This window comes from Mastomys coucha, unplaced genomic scaffold, assembly GCF_008632895.1.
Source record: "Mastomys coucha isolate ucsf_1 unplaced genomic scaffold, UCSF_Mcou_1 pScaffold1, whole genome shotgun sequence".
Lineage (NCBI taxonomy): Eukaryota > Metazoa > Chordata > Mammalia > Rodentia > Muridae > Mastomys > Mastomys coucha.
In genome coordinates, this window is record NW_022196891.1 from 16,663,947 (window position 1) to 16,680,796 (window position 16,850).

Below are 16,850 nucleotides of genomic sequence, written 5' to 3' on the forward strand. Positions count from 1 at the left end.
TGTATGTTTGTGTGTATTGTGTGTGTGTTTGTATATGTGTGTATGTATGTGTGTGTATATGTGTGTGTTTGTATATGTATGTATGTGTGTATATGTATGTGTGTATATGTGTGTATGTATGTGTGTGTATATGTGTGTGTATGTATGTGTGTTTGTATATGTGTGTATATGTATATGTGTATATGTATGTGTGTGCATGTGTGTGTGTATGTGTGTATATTATGTGTGTATGTATGTATGTGTGTATATGTGTGTATGTATGTATGTGTGTATGTATATGTACATGCATGTATGTGTGTACATGTGTGTGTATCTGTGTGTTTTGGGAGTACATGATAAAGGTCAGAATACAACTTGCAGGAGTTGGCTTTTCCTTCTACTGTGTGGGATCATAGAATAAAACTGACGTTGTCATACTCAGGGGTAAGGGCTTTTTAAAAACAATGTTGATTGATTCTTTGTGAGTTTCCCATCATGCTCCTCAATCCCACTCATCTCCCCATCCCTTCGTATCTGCCTTTTGCCTAAAAAAAATAGAATAAGATAGAATTAAAACAAATCTTGTCATGGAAGCTGTGTATGTCACAGTGTACCCCACAGTATACCCTTCGTCCACACATCTTTACCTGCAAATGATCATTGGGATGAGTCGTTGGTCTGTTTCAAGGCTTCTGGCTTCTGCTACACTATCTATACTGGGTCCTCCTTGGGATGAGGCTCGGATATTCTGTTGTTGCCCTGTGCCATGGCGATCCTACAAACTGGCCCCTTCACGTGCTCCAGGAGGTCAGAGATGGAGTAGATGTTGGGTGGGACAACCGAAAGCCCTGGATCTGGGGCTGGGAGGTGCTAGGAGATCAGCCCACCAGCTCATTGGCCCTCACTACCAGGACAAGCTCTCCAGCAAAGCCCTGGCTACCTAACCCCCTGCTTCAGCTCTCCTGCTCTCATGCCCCTGGGGCTGGCTCACCTCATCTCTCACCATCAGGGTCAGCTCTGCTGTGCTGTGCAGGTGAGGGGCGAGGCCAGGTCAGCACAACGTCTCAGGCAGTCCAGACCAGGAACATCTGCATGGCCTTTGGTGGTAACATCGGGCCGGGGACATCAACACAGATCCTGGCTGCTGTTGGACCGTGGATTTAGACATGGCCCCCAGCAGCAGCATGGGTCCAGATGTCCCCATGATCTCAGGTGGCAGGGCAGCCACTCAGATCCGCATGTCTCCCTGCAGCAGCACGCCCCTCAGATATCCATGGGGTCTCTTGTGGCAGCCCAGACCATGGGCATCCACTTGGCCTTTGGTGATAACCTGTGCCACAGACAACAACACAGACCCCAGCTTCAGCAAGACCATCGACCTAGACATGGCCCTTAGTGGCAGCCCAGACCAGGACTGAACCATGGCCTCCTCACACCTGCCTGTTCTTCACTGCCTTCGAGTCTCCAGTCCCACCTTTCTCATAGTGACTGAACCCCTCTGCTTAGCTTTCTCTCCATCTTCCCCACCTCTCTATCATACATATCATACTCCATCTCTTTCCCATCATCGTGGCACCTGCTCCAGGTGCTTGGGTATCTTTCTTCTGGCCTCCTTGGGTCAGCGTGATTGGTGAGGGCTTCTACTTGCGGAACCGTCTCACCAGCCCCTGTGCTGTCTTTTTATGTAGATTCTCGTGCTTATGAGGCAAGCGCTTTACCAAGGGAACCATCTCCCCATTTCCATCTTTTACTTTTTTCTTTTTTTTAGTTTTTAAAAAGTTAGTATTATTGGGTGTGAGGGGCATGAAAGTGTTACAGTGTGCGTGTGACAGAGAACAACTTTGTGGAATCGATTTCATCTGCACTTAGTTTCCAGAATTGATCTTGGGTCGTTAGACTTTCACAGCAGGTGCCTTTAACCAGCAGATCCATCCCCCTGGCTCCATCTTTTGCTAAATACACCCCCCCAGTTGTAGCTCTGAATCATTGAGTGCTCCTTCCTTATAGAGCTAACTAGTGTGGTCGGCAGCTTTTTCTATAAACAGTGTCGTCACCTGTGAATTCAGTTTTACAAATGTACAAGACAGAACGTGACAGTTTTACATCTTGATCAACTGACAAAATTGCCAGGACCAGAGGCTTCTAGTTACCCGACCCTGTCTTTGTCTTAGCTGTGGTTCATGATGGTAATTTTGACAGCCAACTTTGGAAACGCAGACTACTGTGAATAGCCAGAATCAACTGCCGTTACATGGTTTTCTTAAGCTGATAGAGATCAGTATGGAGCCCACAACCCAGTGTTGTGTGAACATGTGTTTTCCATGTTTATGGGAACATGAGGCTATGCCTCTTGCCTTGCCTCAGGAGCCAGCCTTGTCGGGTTCCTGGCTGTTTGGCTGGGGACTCTGCCAAGTGGAAAGGTGCCAGCCTGGGAAGACGCACAGTCCTTGAGACCTGCACACACCTGTACTCACTCTCCTTGCTTCTTGAATTTCTATCAATCTGGGAACTGGAGTCTGTAAGCCTGCTTGCTGGCTCCGAGCCCCTAAACATGTGTGAGCCTGGGCCAGTGTGGCCCTCGGCTCCCAGGGAGGGTCTTTGAGGAGTTGTTGAGTGTCTGGGCTGCAGGGATGTGGCTACCTGGGAATCAGGCGCTGCAGCAGGCACCAGCCAGAACAGATTTTGTAGATGCCCAAGATTAAAGACCGTTCTAAGCACCAGGTACTCTCGCTTCTCAAAGCCCTACCCAATGGTCTCTACATTAGGGTGTGCACAGTCTGTGTTCAGCTGAACTGCGTGTAATACAGAAATTGAGTTGTCGTTTTTTGGTTGGGAAACAGTAAGGTTTTCTTTATATCTCCTTCCATCTTCCCTTCTCTCCTGTCCTCTCCCCTTTCTTCCTCTCTTCCTTTCATATGTCCCTCTTGTCTTCCCTCCCTCCCTCCCTCTCCTCCTTCCTTCCATCCATCCCTCCTGTGTGTCCTTCCTTCCTTGACCACCCCCTTCCTTCTTTTCTCCTTCCTCTTTCCCTCCTATCTTCTCTCCCTCTCTGATGTCTTTTGGGATACTCGGGATCCAGCCTTATGCCTGCCAGGCAGGCTGTGCACTACTCTCAGCTTGCATACCTCTCCTGAGGCCCTAGGATGCTATTGCAGGACTGCAGGTCACCCTCAGCCCTTCCTGTCCACCAGCAAGCCTTCCTGATGCCCCTGGCATACCTCACGTAGCCCAAGTCGATGGACCTGGAAGCAAGAAAGCATGGAGGGTGCTTTCTTGTGTGAATCCTCCAACGGGAGAGACAGGGCTGGGCTCAGCTGGAGGGAGGAGGCACTGACATCGGAGCTGTCCCGCCGTTGGGTGTCTCTGACCTGCTTCCAACTGGAGAGACAGGGCCAGGCTCAGCTGGAGGGAGGAGGCACTGACATCGGAGCTGTCCCACCGTTGGGTGTCTCTGACCTGCTTCTTGAGTGGTCCCATTGTTGGAGGGTAAAGAGAGGGACAGTGGAAGGGTGTGGCACAAACTTGGTGACAGTGTGGGGAGCATGAGCTGTCATTGTGGCTATAAGGATGCATGACGTCTGTTGCTAGGGTGAGGACCCCCAGGCTGGCACAAGTGGTGAGGCTTTCAGTGCCATGCAAACAGGGTCAGATGCCTGCTAGTCATGTGCCACAACTGGTGAATGCTATAGATTTATTTGCCAGGGTTCGGTGGGCAGCTATAGTATAAACATGTGATGCTGGGAATTGAGCCCAGCCCCTCCCCCCATGCTGACCATGTGCTCTGCTAACTGCGGTCTATCTCCATACGAGGTGCCTACCTTTTGAAGGTCCCACAGCCCTTCCGTACCCTGTTCTGGAGTCAAGTTTCTGCAGCCTCAAGGGACACACCCATGCCTGAACCAAACTAGTCTAGATACATGGCTGTCACTCTTAATGCACTTTTACTTTGGGTGTATGATGTCTGTCTGCATGTGTGTGCTCATGCAGTTGCATACCTGGCTGCCGTTGTGCGTGCGTGTGTGTGTGTGTGTGTGTGTGTGTGTGTGTGTGTGTGTGAGTTTGCTGAGAAGACAGGTGGCTCTTTCAGTAGACTCACTTACTCAGAATCTGCCCTTAGCTGATGTCACTGGACCTGACTTCACACCATGTCAGAGCAGATCCATTGAAGATCCGGACTTGATGTATTTATGATTGGCAAGTACAGTTAGATGTGGTCAACCGGGGGCTGCATTGGGGTCTCCGACAGTCTAAGGTCTCTGCCAGTCTCTTACGTCATGGCTTTCATACTCCATCTCGGTGCGTTTCCCTCCACTCATACTTCCATCAGACTTGTCTCAGTGACAACTCTTAGAAATGTTTTTATTTTGAAATAGTTGTAGTTTTAGATAAGATCCTCAGAAGTAATGCAGGTAAGGGTATTTGTCTCTCTCACCCAGTATAACCCTGGTGGTACCTGGCCTGAGCATCATCTGGCTTCATGGCCAGACAGCTGCTGTTGGCACAATCCATGGTTTCGGTTTTCAGGTCAGATTTCACGAGTTTTACATGAATTTGTGTGTGAGTGTGAACATATCTATGTGTGTATGCATTTATTTTAAGCAGTTTTATCACCTGTGTAGATAAGTATACATAATATTGCAGTCAAGAATCAGAGCATGTGCTGGAGAGTCAATGGGTAATGGTACAATGGGAGTTACGGTGGACCCATCAGCGATATGAATAACGACACAGAGGCCTTTTTATTATTTTATAGCTTAGGCCTTTAGCTAGGATAGGTCCCCTAGCTAGTTTAAACTTAACCTGACTAACTGTGCCCAACCACGAGTCTAGTTCTATCTCTCTGCTCCACTCTGGTCAGTCCATTCACCTCTGTGTCAGCTGGCTGAATCTCCTGCCAGCTTTCATTTCTTTTCACAGTGTTTTTCTTAGTACAGCCAATCACATCCAATTCTAGGTTGCCTTAGGCAGATGAGGCAGAATGAATACTTCCAAAAGAGAAAGCTTGCTAATGGGGCCACAGAAAGGCAATACCAGGTTCCTGCTGGCATTTACCTCTCTTCTGCTACACAAGTAACAATCGAATATACAGACACACCTTCACACAGTGTACCCCAACATAAGGTGCTTGCTGCAAACACTGAGTTTGAGCCACATGGAAGAAAGAGATGACTGAGTCCCACCAGTTGTCCTTCGACTTCCACATGGGTAGCATGGCACAGTGTCCCCCAGTCACACACACAGTAAACAAACAAACACATGTAATGGCAATAAACACATGTGCTGGAGAGATGACTCAGTCGGTGAAGCACTTGCCTTGTAAACGTGAGGCCCTGAGTTTGAATCCCCAGGACCCAGGTTAAAAAGCTGGGAGTGGTGCTGTATTCAGAGACAGGCGGATCCCAGGAAGCTCACGGCCAGTTAATGTGGCCTATTTGGTAAGATTCCAGGTCAGTGAGATTCAGTGTCCCAAACAAAAAGTAGAAGAAACCTGCCTTTGTCAGTGTCCAGTTGCTGTGAAAAGACACTGTGACCATGGCAACTGTATAAAAGAAAGCATTTCATTGGGGCTGGCTTACAGTTTCAGAGGTTTAGTCCATTATCAGCATGGCGGAGCCGTGATGACATTGCGGGCAGACACGGTGCTGGGGAGGCAGCTTGTGCCTGCAGGAAGAGAGAGAGACTGATCCTGGCTTGAGCATTTGGAACCTCAAAGCCCACCCCCAGCGACATACTTTCTCTAACAAGGCCACATCCATCCCAACAAAAACACCCCTCATAACAGTGTCAGTCCCTAATGACCACGCATTCAAGTCTACGAGCCTGTGGGGAGCTTTCCTACTCAAACTACTATAGCGCCAGAGAAACATGTGAGATTGTTCTCTGACCTCTACCCATACATACAACATACATGCAACGGTGACTTACGCATACATGAACACAAACAGAACATTCAGGAGTTCAGTGGAAGATCGGTGTCCTAGGATATACTGGGTTCTGAGACTGTGCCCCATCATGCAAAAGAGATTTAGAATATTTGATAACAAAATTCCTTATGCCCTTTTGCCAGTACCCAATTTTTTTTTTCCCTTGGCTGGGGATTCATGGAGCAGGAGTGGGGTCAAGTCGTGTCCACCCCTGGACATCTAGTCTCGAAAGAGTGGTAGGAGGGAGTAGGACCCCTCCCCTGTTCCAGGCCTGCGTCCTCCACCTTTGCGCACACCAGAGGTGGTCATGTGAGTCCAGCAGCACCTGGAATTCCTCCTCATGCAAATGAGGCATCCACAGCACCCTGACCCCAGCCAATGATGTAAACATGCCCTCATACCCCTCCTCACCCTCCCAAAGGTTTAACTAGCCTTTGTTTCCCCCAGTTAAATGAGCTCTCTTCCTGAAGCTGCCTCTCTATGGTACTCTCTTGCCTCCTGAGGTCTCCATCACCCGGTTGTTCGGGTTCCCCTCTCTGTCTCTGGATCTGCCAGTTGTGGTTGCAGGGATCACACTGTTAAGTGAAGGGGAGTGGGTGGGAATGACAGCACGGATTTCTGTGGTTTCATTTTAAGAAAGACAAAGGGAATGATACAGATGTAACCTGTTGTGATTGATACCTTCCTTCCCTCCTCCCTCCCCTCTTTCCCTCCTTCCCTCCCCCTCCCTCCCTCTTTCGTTTCTTTTCCTACTCTATTTAAGTCCTTTGGGATCTATCCAAATGTGGTTCCCATCAATAGCTTATTTCTAGCTGGGTGTGGCGGCACTCGATTTTACCACTTTGGAGGCTGAGACCAGCCCCGTCTACGTTGCACAGTGTCTAAAACCTCAAACACCCACATATGTTAGAGCTGGCTGGAGAGATGGCTCAGTGGTTACAAGTGCTTGCTGCTCTTTCAGAGTACAGGCGGTTAGGTTCTTACAGCTAGTGACTTTAAGCCGCCTAGGGCCCGTGGATCCAGTGCCCCCTACTGGACTCCTTGGGTACTGCATGCACACAAACACTTAAAAATATCTTAAAGGATAATTTAAAAAGTATTATTGGGGTGGAGAGGTAGCACAGTGGTTAGGAGTGCTGGCAGCTCTTCCAGAGGACCTGGCTGTGTTCAGTTCCCAGAACCTACAGGACAGCACACAGCTTCCAGGCAAACCTGACACCCTCATCTGGCCTCCGGAGGTACCCGGCAGGCAGGTGGTACACAGATGCATATAAGCAAACACATATTCTCACACGATTTAAAAAATTAAAGTATTCCTATGAATTATGGATAAAGAATATTTTAATGTGATTTTCTTGATAGGGTTAACCCTTGGAAGATACATTGTTTTATATAAACAGCTGGCCAAATTAAGATTTCGTGTGTGTGTGTTGTGGGGGACACATGGGTATGTACACATGTATGGATACTTGTGGAAGTGGAAGTGTCAGCATCAGGCGTTGTCTCAGTCGGTCTCTTCCTTCCTTCTTTAAGACAGGGTCTCTCACTGAATCTGGAGCTGACCAGTTAGCTAGGCTGGTCCACCAGCAATCCCGTGATCTGCCTGTCTTACTTCTCCCGCCCTGGGATTTCCAATGCTCACTGCTGCACACAGCTCTTTCTGAACTCGAGTTGAAAGTTTTTATTTTGTTGATGTTTGTTGAACTGTTGTTCGGTAGATTTTGGGACTATGTTTATCTGAGGAGAGTTCTAAAAGGAGTTAATGAGGAATGCTGTAATAACCAATATTGGAATTATTAAAGGATTTAGTAGGCATATCAGCCATGAGACAAGGTTAGATGAACCCTTTATTTTATGGGGAAAATCTATTTCAGGTTTTATGGAAGCTGCTTTGTTATAGCTAATATGTTCATTTTAATTATAAATTACTTGATGCATTCAATAGTAAACTCCCTGGTTTTTTACGCTTAATGTGCTGTATCTTTCCCCAAATTTAGTAAAATAGTCGGACAAGCACTCAGTTATTCAGAGAGATTTTCTAAGCCAAGTTTATATGACTTATTTCTGTGTTATGGACTATTTCGGACAAATTGAAAGGCATAAAAATAGCACACTCTCCATATTCTTAATATCTTGCCTTAGGACACAGAATGTTGCCAATGTTATTAAAGCCCCTGCCATTACCTAAGAAATCACTTTTATTTGAATTTTATTCATTTTAATATGTGTGTGTGTGTGTGTGTGTGTGTGTGTGTGTGTGTGTGTATGTTGGAGGCCTGAGGTTGACCCTGGGTGTCTTCCTCGGTCGCTTTCCCCTTCATTATTGAGGCTGAGCCCCAATTCTCGCTAGTCTTGCCACCCAGATTGCTCTAGGAGTCTCTGGCCCTGACTCCCAGGTGCTGGGAAGGCAGGAACGAGGTCAGCATGTGTGTCTAGCTCCCGTGTGGGTGCTGACGTCAGCATATGTGTCCAGCTCCCGTGTGGGCGCTGAGGTCAGCATGTGTGTCCAGCTCCCGTGTGGGCGCTGAGGTCAGCATGTGTGTCCAGCTCCCATATGGGTGCTGAGGTCAGCATGTGTGTCTAGCTCCCGTGTGGGTGCTGACGTCAGCATATGTGTCCAGCTCCTGTGTGGGCGCTGATGTCAGCATGTGTGTCCAGCTCCCATGTGGGCGCTGAGGTCAGCATGTGTGTCCAGCTCCCGTGTGGGTGCGGAGGATCTGGATTCCAACAACAGCAGTGTCTTAACCCACTCTCTCCATGTCTTACTACAGGTGTCTCTCCATCCACATGGCTGCGGAGGAAGCCACCATCACAGTTCGCCTCATCCGTTCATTTGAGCATCGAAATTTCAAACCTGTAGTTTACCATGGAGTTAACTTGCATCAAACTGTAAAGGAATTTATAACATTCCTAAAGCAAGGTATGAGAAATTAGAGCCGCTTTGTTCCATTCATGTTTTGACAATGAGAACAGCTTACTATGATGTTCATGACAATCTTTGAAAAGCACAAAGTTAGGCCGGGCTTAGTGGTATACACCTGTATTCCCAGCACTCAGGACACGGAGCCAGGATAATCATGACCTCAAGCTGGCTTGAGCTGTTTAGCAAATTTTAGGCCAGCCTAGGATATCTAGTGAATTTTATAGTGGATTTATAGTGAATTCTGGGCACGTAGAAATATTTATGCTTCAAAAACAAAACAAAACAAAACAAAACCAACTAAGAAAAATCTCCAAAGCTCTTCCCCCAGCCAGAAGTACTTTGGAAGCTGGTGCTAGCAGAGGCTAGGCTGGCCTGTGTCCTGGGCTGGCCCGTGTCCGTGTCCTGAGTCCTGCCCCAGTTGTCAGTGAGTACTGTGAACACCCCTCCCCCCCCCAGGGGGTTTATTACCATCATGTTTAGCCTCAAACAAACTAAGGTCTAGGACAGGAGAGGTGACTGGCAAGTACTTGCCACACATGTGTGAGGAGGACACATGTTTGATCCCCCAGAACCCATGTAACACAGGAATGGAGGTGTGTACCTGGAATCCCGCTGGGGGCTGGGGAGGTGGAGACGGAGTATCCCCGGGGCTCACTGTCTAGTCTGTCTGCTACATCCGACACAGCTTGGGTCCTAGAACCCTGGTTAGGGGGTACTAAGAGAAAAGGGTAGGCACACAGACACACGGTGAGGCTGGGATCAGGTGAGATTCTCTGTTTACCTCTGCTGGCTGGAACTTTAGCACAGGATTGGGGGTGGGGTGGGGGTGGCTTAGCTAGACTGGGCAGAAGCTCTCTGTAGGCGAGCAGTCCCGGGCTATATGCTTCTGCGAGGAGGAAACTACTGTTGCTAGTTTGCCCACACTGACCAATCAATCATCTGTACCCAACCCAGATGCCCAGGCTTCGCCATCCCTCTTGAGCCTGGCCCAAACGGTTAATGGCTTTGCCAGCTTATTGCGGGCCAACTGGTCTTAGAGTCGTTACAAGCCTCGCTCCTGTCAGAACACACAGTACTCAGGATTAATGTTTCTTCCTTGTACCTGTCTGCAAAGTTGGCGAGCTCCAGGTTCAGTGGGAGAGCCTGTCTTAAAAGTAAAGTGGAGAGAGACTGAGGAAGACATCCATCCTTGACCTCTGGTCTCCTCACACATATGCCTACATACACATGCACACACACACACAAAGAAAGTCAAATTTACCTGCAGCGAGTCTATATCGTAGGAGACCGAATGACACTCTCTTCTTTCCAGCATTTGAGTCTTGTTGGGGAGCGTGGCTGTGGAAGCAGGGAGCGGGAGAAATCAGGAAAGCTCTGATCTCCGTGGTCTCAGAGATGGGGCATTCTTTACATTTTCCATATATATATTTACTGTGTGTGTGCACATGATGTGTGTGTGTGTAGTATGTGCATGTGTAGCAGGTGCTTATGTCACAGTGTGCACGTGGAAGTGAGAGAACACCTTGGAGGATCCAGTTCTCCCTGGGGATCAGACTCAGGTCGTCAGGCTTGACCTCCGGCACTTTTGCCAGCTGAGCGTCTCCCTGGCCCAGGAAGGAAAGTCCTCTGGTGGTGCTAGTTTATCATCCTGAGCGCACAGCCCTCACACGGAGAGGGCCTTGTCGCTCTTCACACTGAAGCATCCCAAGGCATCAGAGACAGCAGCCAGCAAATGCTTTGATTCCTCTAGGTCAAGTAAAGTTGATATAGACTACATGGCACAGTTTTTAATTACTTATTTTTACATTTTTGTGCATGCGTGCGTGCGTGCGTGCGTGTGTGCGTGCATGGCTATGTGTACGTGTGTGCATATGTGAACTCACTGACATGGCTGGTTTTGTTAGCTGAGTTCCTCTAGGGGCACCCTGTCTCTGCCTTCTGAGGTTCGAATTATAAGCAGCCTCCCCGCCCACCCACTGGGTTCTCGGGACCCAACTCTGGGACTCATATTTATGTGGCAAGGGTTTTAACCACAAAGTCATCTCTCCAACTCTGTGTGTGAGTGTGCATGTGCTTTGTGTGTGTGTGTGCACACACGCACATGTAAGCTGAGTGTGTCATAATGATGAAGGTTGCCAAGGTTACCTTTCAGGGACTTGGAAGCCACTTTTGTTTGATGCCCTCACCTTTCTCTTGGGTCTGTGTAGATGTCTGTTTGGTGACTTAAACAAGGTGACAGATGTGGGTTTTTCTGCGGTCATGTTGTCTATGCCCTTTGCCTCCCTAACTTTGGGTCAGATTGTGTAGATACGTCAGTCACTCATGTGCTCTTGCGAGGTAGTAAATAATGGCTTTCACGAAACTTACCCAATCTTTCCTTCTCTCTTCAAAGCCAAATGGTGTCGAGACAGGAGTTTTCCAGGTTTCAAGCAGGTGTGTCTAACCTGTGACCTGAGGGCCACGTTTGCCCCAGGATGGTGGCAAAATGAATGCAACACAAAAGTTGCTTAAGGAGCTGGGTAAGCGCTCAGTGGTTAGGGGTGCTCTTGTGAGGACTGGGTTTCGTTCCCCCCACACTGGAAAGAGGAACTACAGTTCCAGGAGATGGAGGCTCTTTTGGGGCCCCTGTAGGTACTGCATGCATGTTGTGCATACACAGCCAAGGAGGGGCACATACACATATACATAAATGATTTTGTTTTGTTGTGTTTTGTTTTTCGAGACAGGGTTTCTCTGTATAGCCCTGGCTGTCCTGGAATTCACTCTGTAGACCAGGCTGGCCTTGAACTCAGAAATCCGCCTGCCTCTGCCTCCCAAGCGCTGGGATCAAAGGCGTGCGTCACCACTGCCCGGCTCGCATAAATGATTTTTAAAACTTACTAAAATGATTATGATTTTTCCCTACTCTTTTTTTTTAACTTGATTAGGCTGCTCTTGAGCATGAACCCTGTAGGTGACATATTTATTGCAATGAAGACCATGATGTTAGGATTACACATGTAGAGACCGCAGGTTTCACAACCCGGGCCATTCAATGGGAAAGGGGCACAGGAGTGCCCTGCCACCCATGCATTCATGACCTAAGCCCTTCTTTCCTCTTGCCTCATTTACACTGGGTTAAGGTGTATTTTTCAGGCCAGGGAGATTGCTTAACATATAAAAGCACTCGGCAGCAAGCCTGAGGACCCCCATTTGATCTGAGGATCCACATGGGGCAAGGAGGGAGCCAGCTCCCATAGGTTGTACTCTGGCCACCAAAAGTGTGCTATGGCACATACGTCTACACTGATACACAATACCTCAATAGAACATCATTCAAAAAGTTGATGTCATTTTCCAAGGCATCGGCCTCCTATCTTCCTGGTTTTATGGGCATCTTGAATAAATAGTTTTCTTTCTCTCTCTCTCTCTCTCTCTCTCTCTCTCTCTCTCTCTCTCTCTCTTTCTCTCTCCCCCTCTCTCTCTCTTTCTTTCTTTCTTTTTACAGAACTCAAAGGGTCTATTTATTAGGAGAGTAAATAGATTCTTTTTAAAGAATTAGTTTATTTATTTTATGTATATGAGTACACTGTCACTGTCTTCAGACACATCAGAAGAGGGCATCCGATCCCATTACAGATGGTTGTGAGCCACCCTGTGGATGCTGGGAATTGAACTCAGGACCTTTGGAAGAGCTCTCAGTGCTCTGAACCACTGAGCCATCTCTCCAGCCCCGAATAAGTAGTTTTTAAAAGATTTATTGATTTTACTGTATATGCGTGTCTGTTTCTACCACATGCATGTAGTGCTAGTGCAGGCCAGAAGAGGGCGCCAGAGTCTCTGGAATTGCTGTGATGAACAGTTAGTTGTAAGCTACCATTCAGGTCCTGGGAGCTGAAATTTGTTCCTCTGCAAGAGCATCATATGTTCTTAACCGTCTAGCCATCTCTCCAGCTATGACTAAATTGTCTCCTTGCTCCAGCTCTTCCTCCTTAATTCTGAGGGCTCTCTTTTTTAGTGATAAATAAGTGGGCTTGGCTTGGCAACAGGTTTCCTTTGCTTGTTTGGTTATTTAAAACATTTTAACGACCATGATCATTCATAAAGTAACTTCTGGCTTACACAGAATATAAAATTTTCTTGCCATATTCTTTGTTTGTTTGTTTGTTTTTCGAGGCAGAGTTTCTCTGTGTAGCCCTGGCTGTTCTGGAACTCACTCTGTAGATCAGGCTGTCCTGAGACTCAGAGATCCTCCTGCCTCTGCTTCTCAAGTGCTGGGATTAAAGGTGTGCACCATCACAGACTGACTATTTCTTGCTGTGTTCTTAATTATTAGGGGTATTTTGATATTTAATACTAAGTAAAAGTAACTTTTCCTTTCTCGTAAGGTCTTAAAAAAGTCTATACACATATGATGTGTGTGCATGCGTGCATGTGCACACACACAAACACACACACACACAGAGTCATGTGTCACAGAGCTCATATGGAGGTCAGAGGACAACCCCATGTCAGTTTCATCTTATCTGAGACAGAGTGTCTTGTGTTTCCTGCTCTGTAACTGTCTTGTGAGCTCCCAGTGATTTTCTTGTCTCTGCCTGTAGCTCTGGGATTACGAGCATGCACAGCCATGCCAGGCTTTTTTGTAGGCACTGGAGATTCAGTCTAGTCTTCACACTTGCATGTCAAGGGCAAGCAAGTGCTTTACCCACCGAGCCATCTCCCCAGCTCATCTTCATCTGAGCTTGTAAGTTCTCAGATGAAAGGGCAGGTGAACAAGAGAGAAACCAGCCATATATGTTGGAGACCTAGGGGGTGAATATTTCTAAAAGAACCGCCCAGACAAGGAAGAGGTCTTCAGACCCTAAGGGCTGGAAGCTTGTGAACAAGGGGAGCAGAGAAGGGCCTGGGTGCTGAAGCTTTGCAGTGTGGTGCACTCTGATGCCCCCTGCAGACTGATTGGAGGCACAGCAGCCTCTAAGGTTCTGTGCTGGAGGAGGGGAGTTGAGGGCAGAGCACTAGACATCGGCTTTTATCTTCAAACAATCCTTGTGCCAGGTAGACATATTGGGGTTGCCATATTCTGGTCACCCCTGGTGCCAATTAGAGTGGCCTTCTTCTGTAAAGTTATTCCTCAGTGTATTAGGATTTTGAACTACAAATGGGTTTCTACAGAGGAATCTTCAAATTATTTTAATATCTTACAACATTTTATTTATTCTGTTTGTGTGTGTGTGTGCACACGCGCACACACACACACGCAAGTGTGCATGCGTGTGTGCATAGGAAGTCAGTTTTTCCCTTCTGCAAATGGGTCCTAGAAATTAAGCACTTGTGTCAGGCTCGGTGGCCGGTGCTGTTAAGCCATCTCACCAGCCTGTATTTTCAAATGTTCACGTTAGAGGGTCCTAGTATTGCTTGGTATCAATGCAGCAAGAGCCGTGATATTCTTGGCACAGCAGAATGGGTGCCTCTGAAAGTCCTTAGGAATAATATGTGAATCTTATGCTATGGTGGCACAGGAAGTTGTGGTTTCCCCAGCCACACTGTTCTTTGCTTCCCATTTACCACAGAATGATTCATTCACAGTAACCATTGGTCACCGCTGTCCCCTGTAGAGCAGTGGTGCCCGTCAGAGCTGCCTGCTCAGGCCTGCCTGCTTGACCTCCCACCTGCTGGGGAATGGCTTAAGTGCTGCCTGTTTCTGTATGGTATGAGGGGTAAGCGCAGCTATGAAAGTGAACTTTGGGGGTGGTGAGGATTTTACTCAGCTGTTAGAGCACTGACCTATGTTCAGGTCCTGGGCTCCATCTTAAGCACTGCATGAATTGAGCAGGATGGTGCACATCTGTAATCCCAGCACTCAGGAGGTGGGGGATGGTGCACATCTGTAGTCTCAGCACTCAGGAGGTGGGGCAGGAGAGTCAGGAGTTCAAAGTCATTCTCAGCTACTGAGGGAGTTTGCATCACAGAGACTTGGTATCAAAAACAAACAAACAAACAAACAATTGAAAAACAAGTGAGCTTTAGGGCATAGACTCTTGAGTTGTAGGCTCTGTGTCTAAAACTGTCATCTGGTCCAAGGTTCTGGAGAACTCTGGCTGGTGGGCCACATATTTGCAATTTATATGTATACACTGTGGTACACACATTTGCGTGTACGAGCCCAGGCAGGTTGGCATGCACATGAGCACATAAAATCCATAAATGCAATTATGTGGCCCCACCAATTCATAAAAAGGGTCATCTAGGTTGATACTGAAGAATTTTAGGATAGTCGTAACGTGGGTTAGCCTCACCCGTAGGTCAGGGGCTGGGTTAGCCTCACCTGTAGGCCAGGGGCTGGGTTAGCCTCACCTGTAGGCCAGGGGCTGGGTTAGCCTCACCTGTAGGCCAGGGGCTAGGTTAGCCTCACCTGTAGGCCAGGGGCTGGGTTAGCCTCACCTGTAGGCCAGGGGCTGGGTTAGCTTCACCTGTAGGTCAGGGGCTGGGTTAGCCTCACCTGTAGGCCAGGGGCTGGGTTAGCCTCACCTGTAGGCCAGGGGCTGGGTTAGCCTCACCTGTAGGTCAAGAATCCTAGCCAGATTGTCTCCTCTCTTCCTTTTAGCCTCCCGTTCGAGCAGGAATTGGTAGTATCCCCATTTTAAATGTGAAGAAAGGAAAAACAAAGATATGAAGAAGTCCGGGCTGGAATCGAGTAGCAGCAATGGTTTAATTGCTAAGGGCTTTGGTGTGCAAGCTGACAATCTGAGATCAGGCCCTAGCACTCGGCTGAAGAAGCTGGCGGTGGTGGTATACATTTGTAATCTCAGAGTGGAGGAGACAGAAGCTGGAGGATTCCTGGGGCTCTCTGGCCAGCCAGCAGAGCCTGCCTCATGGGCTCCAGGCTGATGAGGGAGGGACCTGACTCAGGAAGGTCAGGCCAGTGAGATGACTCAGCACATTAGTACTTGCTGTCAAGGTCTACTCCTAATGGCCCACTTTCTCTAGCAACCCCACCTCCTAAAGCTCCTATAGCCTCCCCCACCAGCTGGGGACCAAGTGTTTACATATATTCAGACCACAACAGGATCTCACCAAGTAGCCAGGGCTGACCTTGACCAGGTGGTCCTGCCTCAGCCTCCTAAGCACTTAATCATATATTTTGATTATTTAAATACCATGATACATTTCCTTCTATAAATGACCAGTTTTCTGTAATAGACTCAACCAATCATAGAGATGAGATGAGATTTCATCTCATTTGATTTAGAAGCATCTGGTATTTTTTAAGATGTCAAATCCTACTTGTAAATGCTAGATCATTCTCTGTGACGAACCGTGATGAACCATAATGGCTTTGTCCAGCCTTTGGGTTCTGAGTGACTTCACATCAGATTACTCCTGGTGATGCTGCTTTTGAAGCAGTCTGAGGGGGTGCTGCAGCGTCCTTGTCATAAGTTTTTTCCTTTATTTGGTATGTGTGTGGCTGTCCATGTTGGCATGTGTTTATGTATGTATATAGGCATGTGGCTGTCAGAAGTCACCCTTGGATATCCACCTTGTTTTTGTTTTTGTTTTTTTTTAAGAATTATTTATTATGTGTATGTGTGTTTATGTCCATCATGTGTAGCAGTTGCCCATGGAGACCAGACGGTGTTGGATCTCTGGAACCAGGGTTACAGGCAGTTACGAGCCACCTAGTGTGGGTACTGAGAACTGAACCTTGATCCTCTACAAGAGCAGTATGTGTACTTAACCACTGAGCCAGCTCTCCAGCTCTCTACCCTCTTTCTGCTTTGTTTGTTTGAGATACGGGTCTGTCCTTGGTTGGCTTAGAGCTCAGTGGCCAGGCTAGGCTAGCTCGCCAGTACCCCAGGGACCCTCCTGCTCTTCCCCAGTGCTGGCTCGCCAGTACCCCGGGGACCCTCCTGCTCTTCCCCAGTGCTGGCTCGCCAGTACCCCAGGGACCCTCCTGCTCTTCCCCAGTGCTGGCTTGCCAGTACCCCGGGGACCCTCCCGCTCTTCCCCAGTGCTGGCTCGCCAGTACCCCGGGGACCCTCCCG

General features: G+C 48.0%; 1 protein-coding gene across 7 annotated transcripts in view; it reads left to right on the plus strand.

The window, feature by feature from the left end:
* The window catches only part of CUNH2orf76 (chromosome unknown C2orf76 homolog), a 69,727-nt gene that overhangs the window by 22,613 nt on the left and 30,264 nt on the right, over positions 1-16,850 (plus strand). For all 7 annotated transcript variants that reach the window (XM_031380730.1, XM_031380725.1, XM_031380746.1 and 4 more), the window contains exon 2: positions 8,675-8,823. In XM_031380730.1, the coding sequence (XP_031236590.1) occupies positions 8,691-8,823 (133 nt within the window). In that variant the 5' untranslated portion in view covers positions 8,675-8,690. The remainder of the gene's footprint in view (positions 1-8,674; positions 8,824-16,850) is intronic.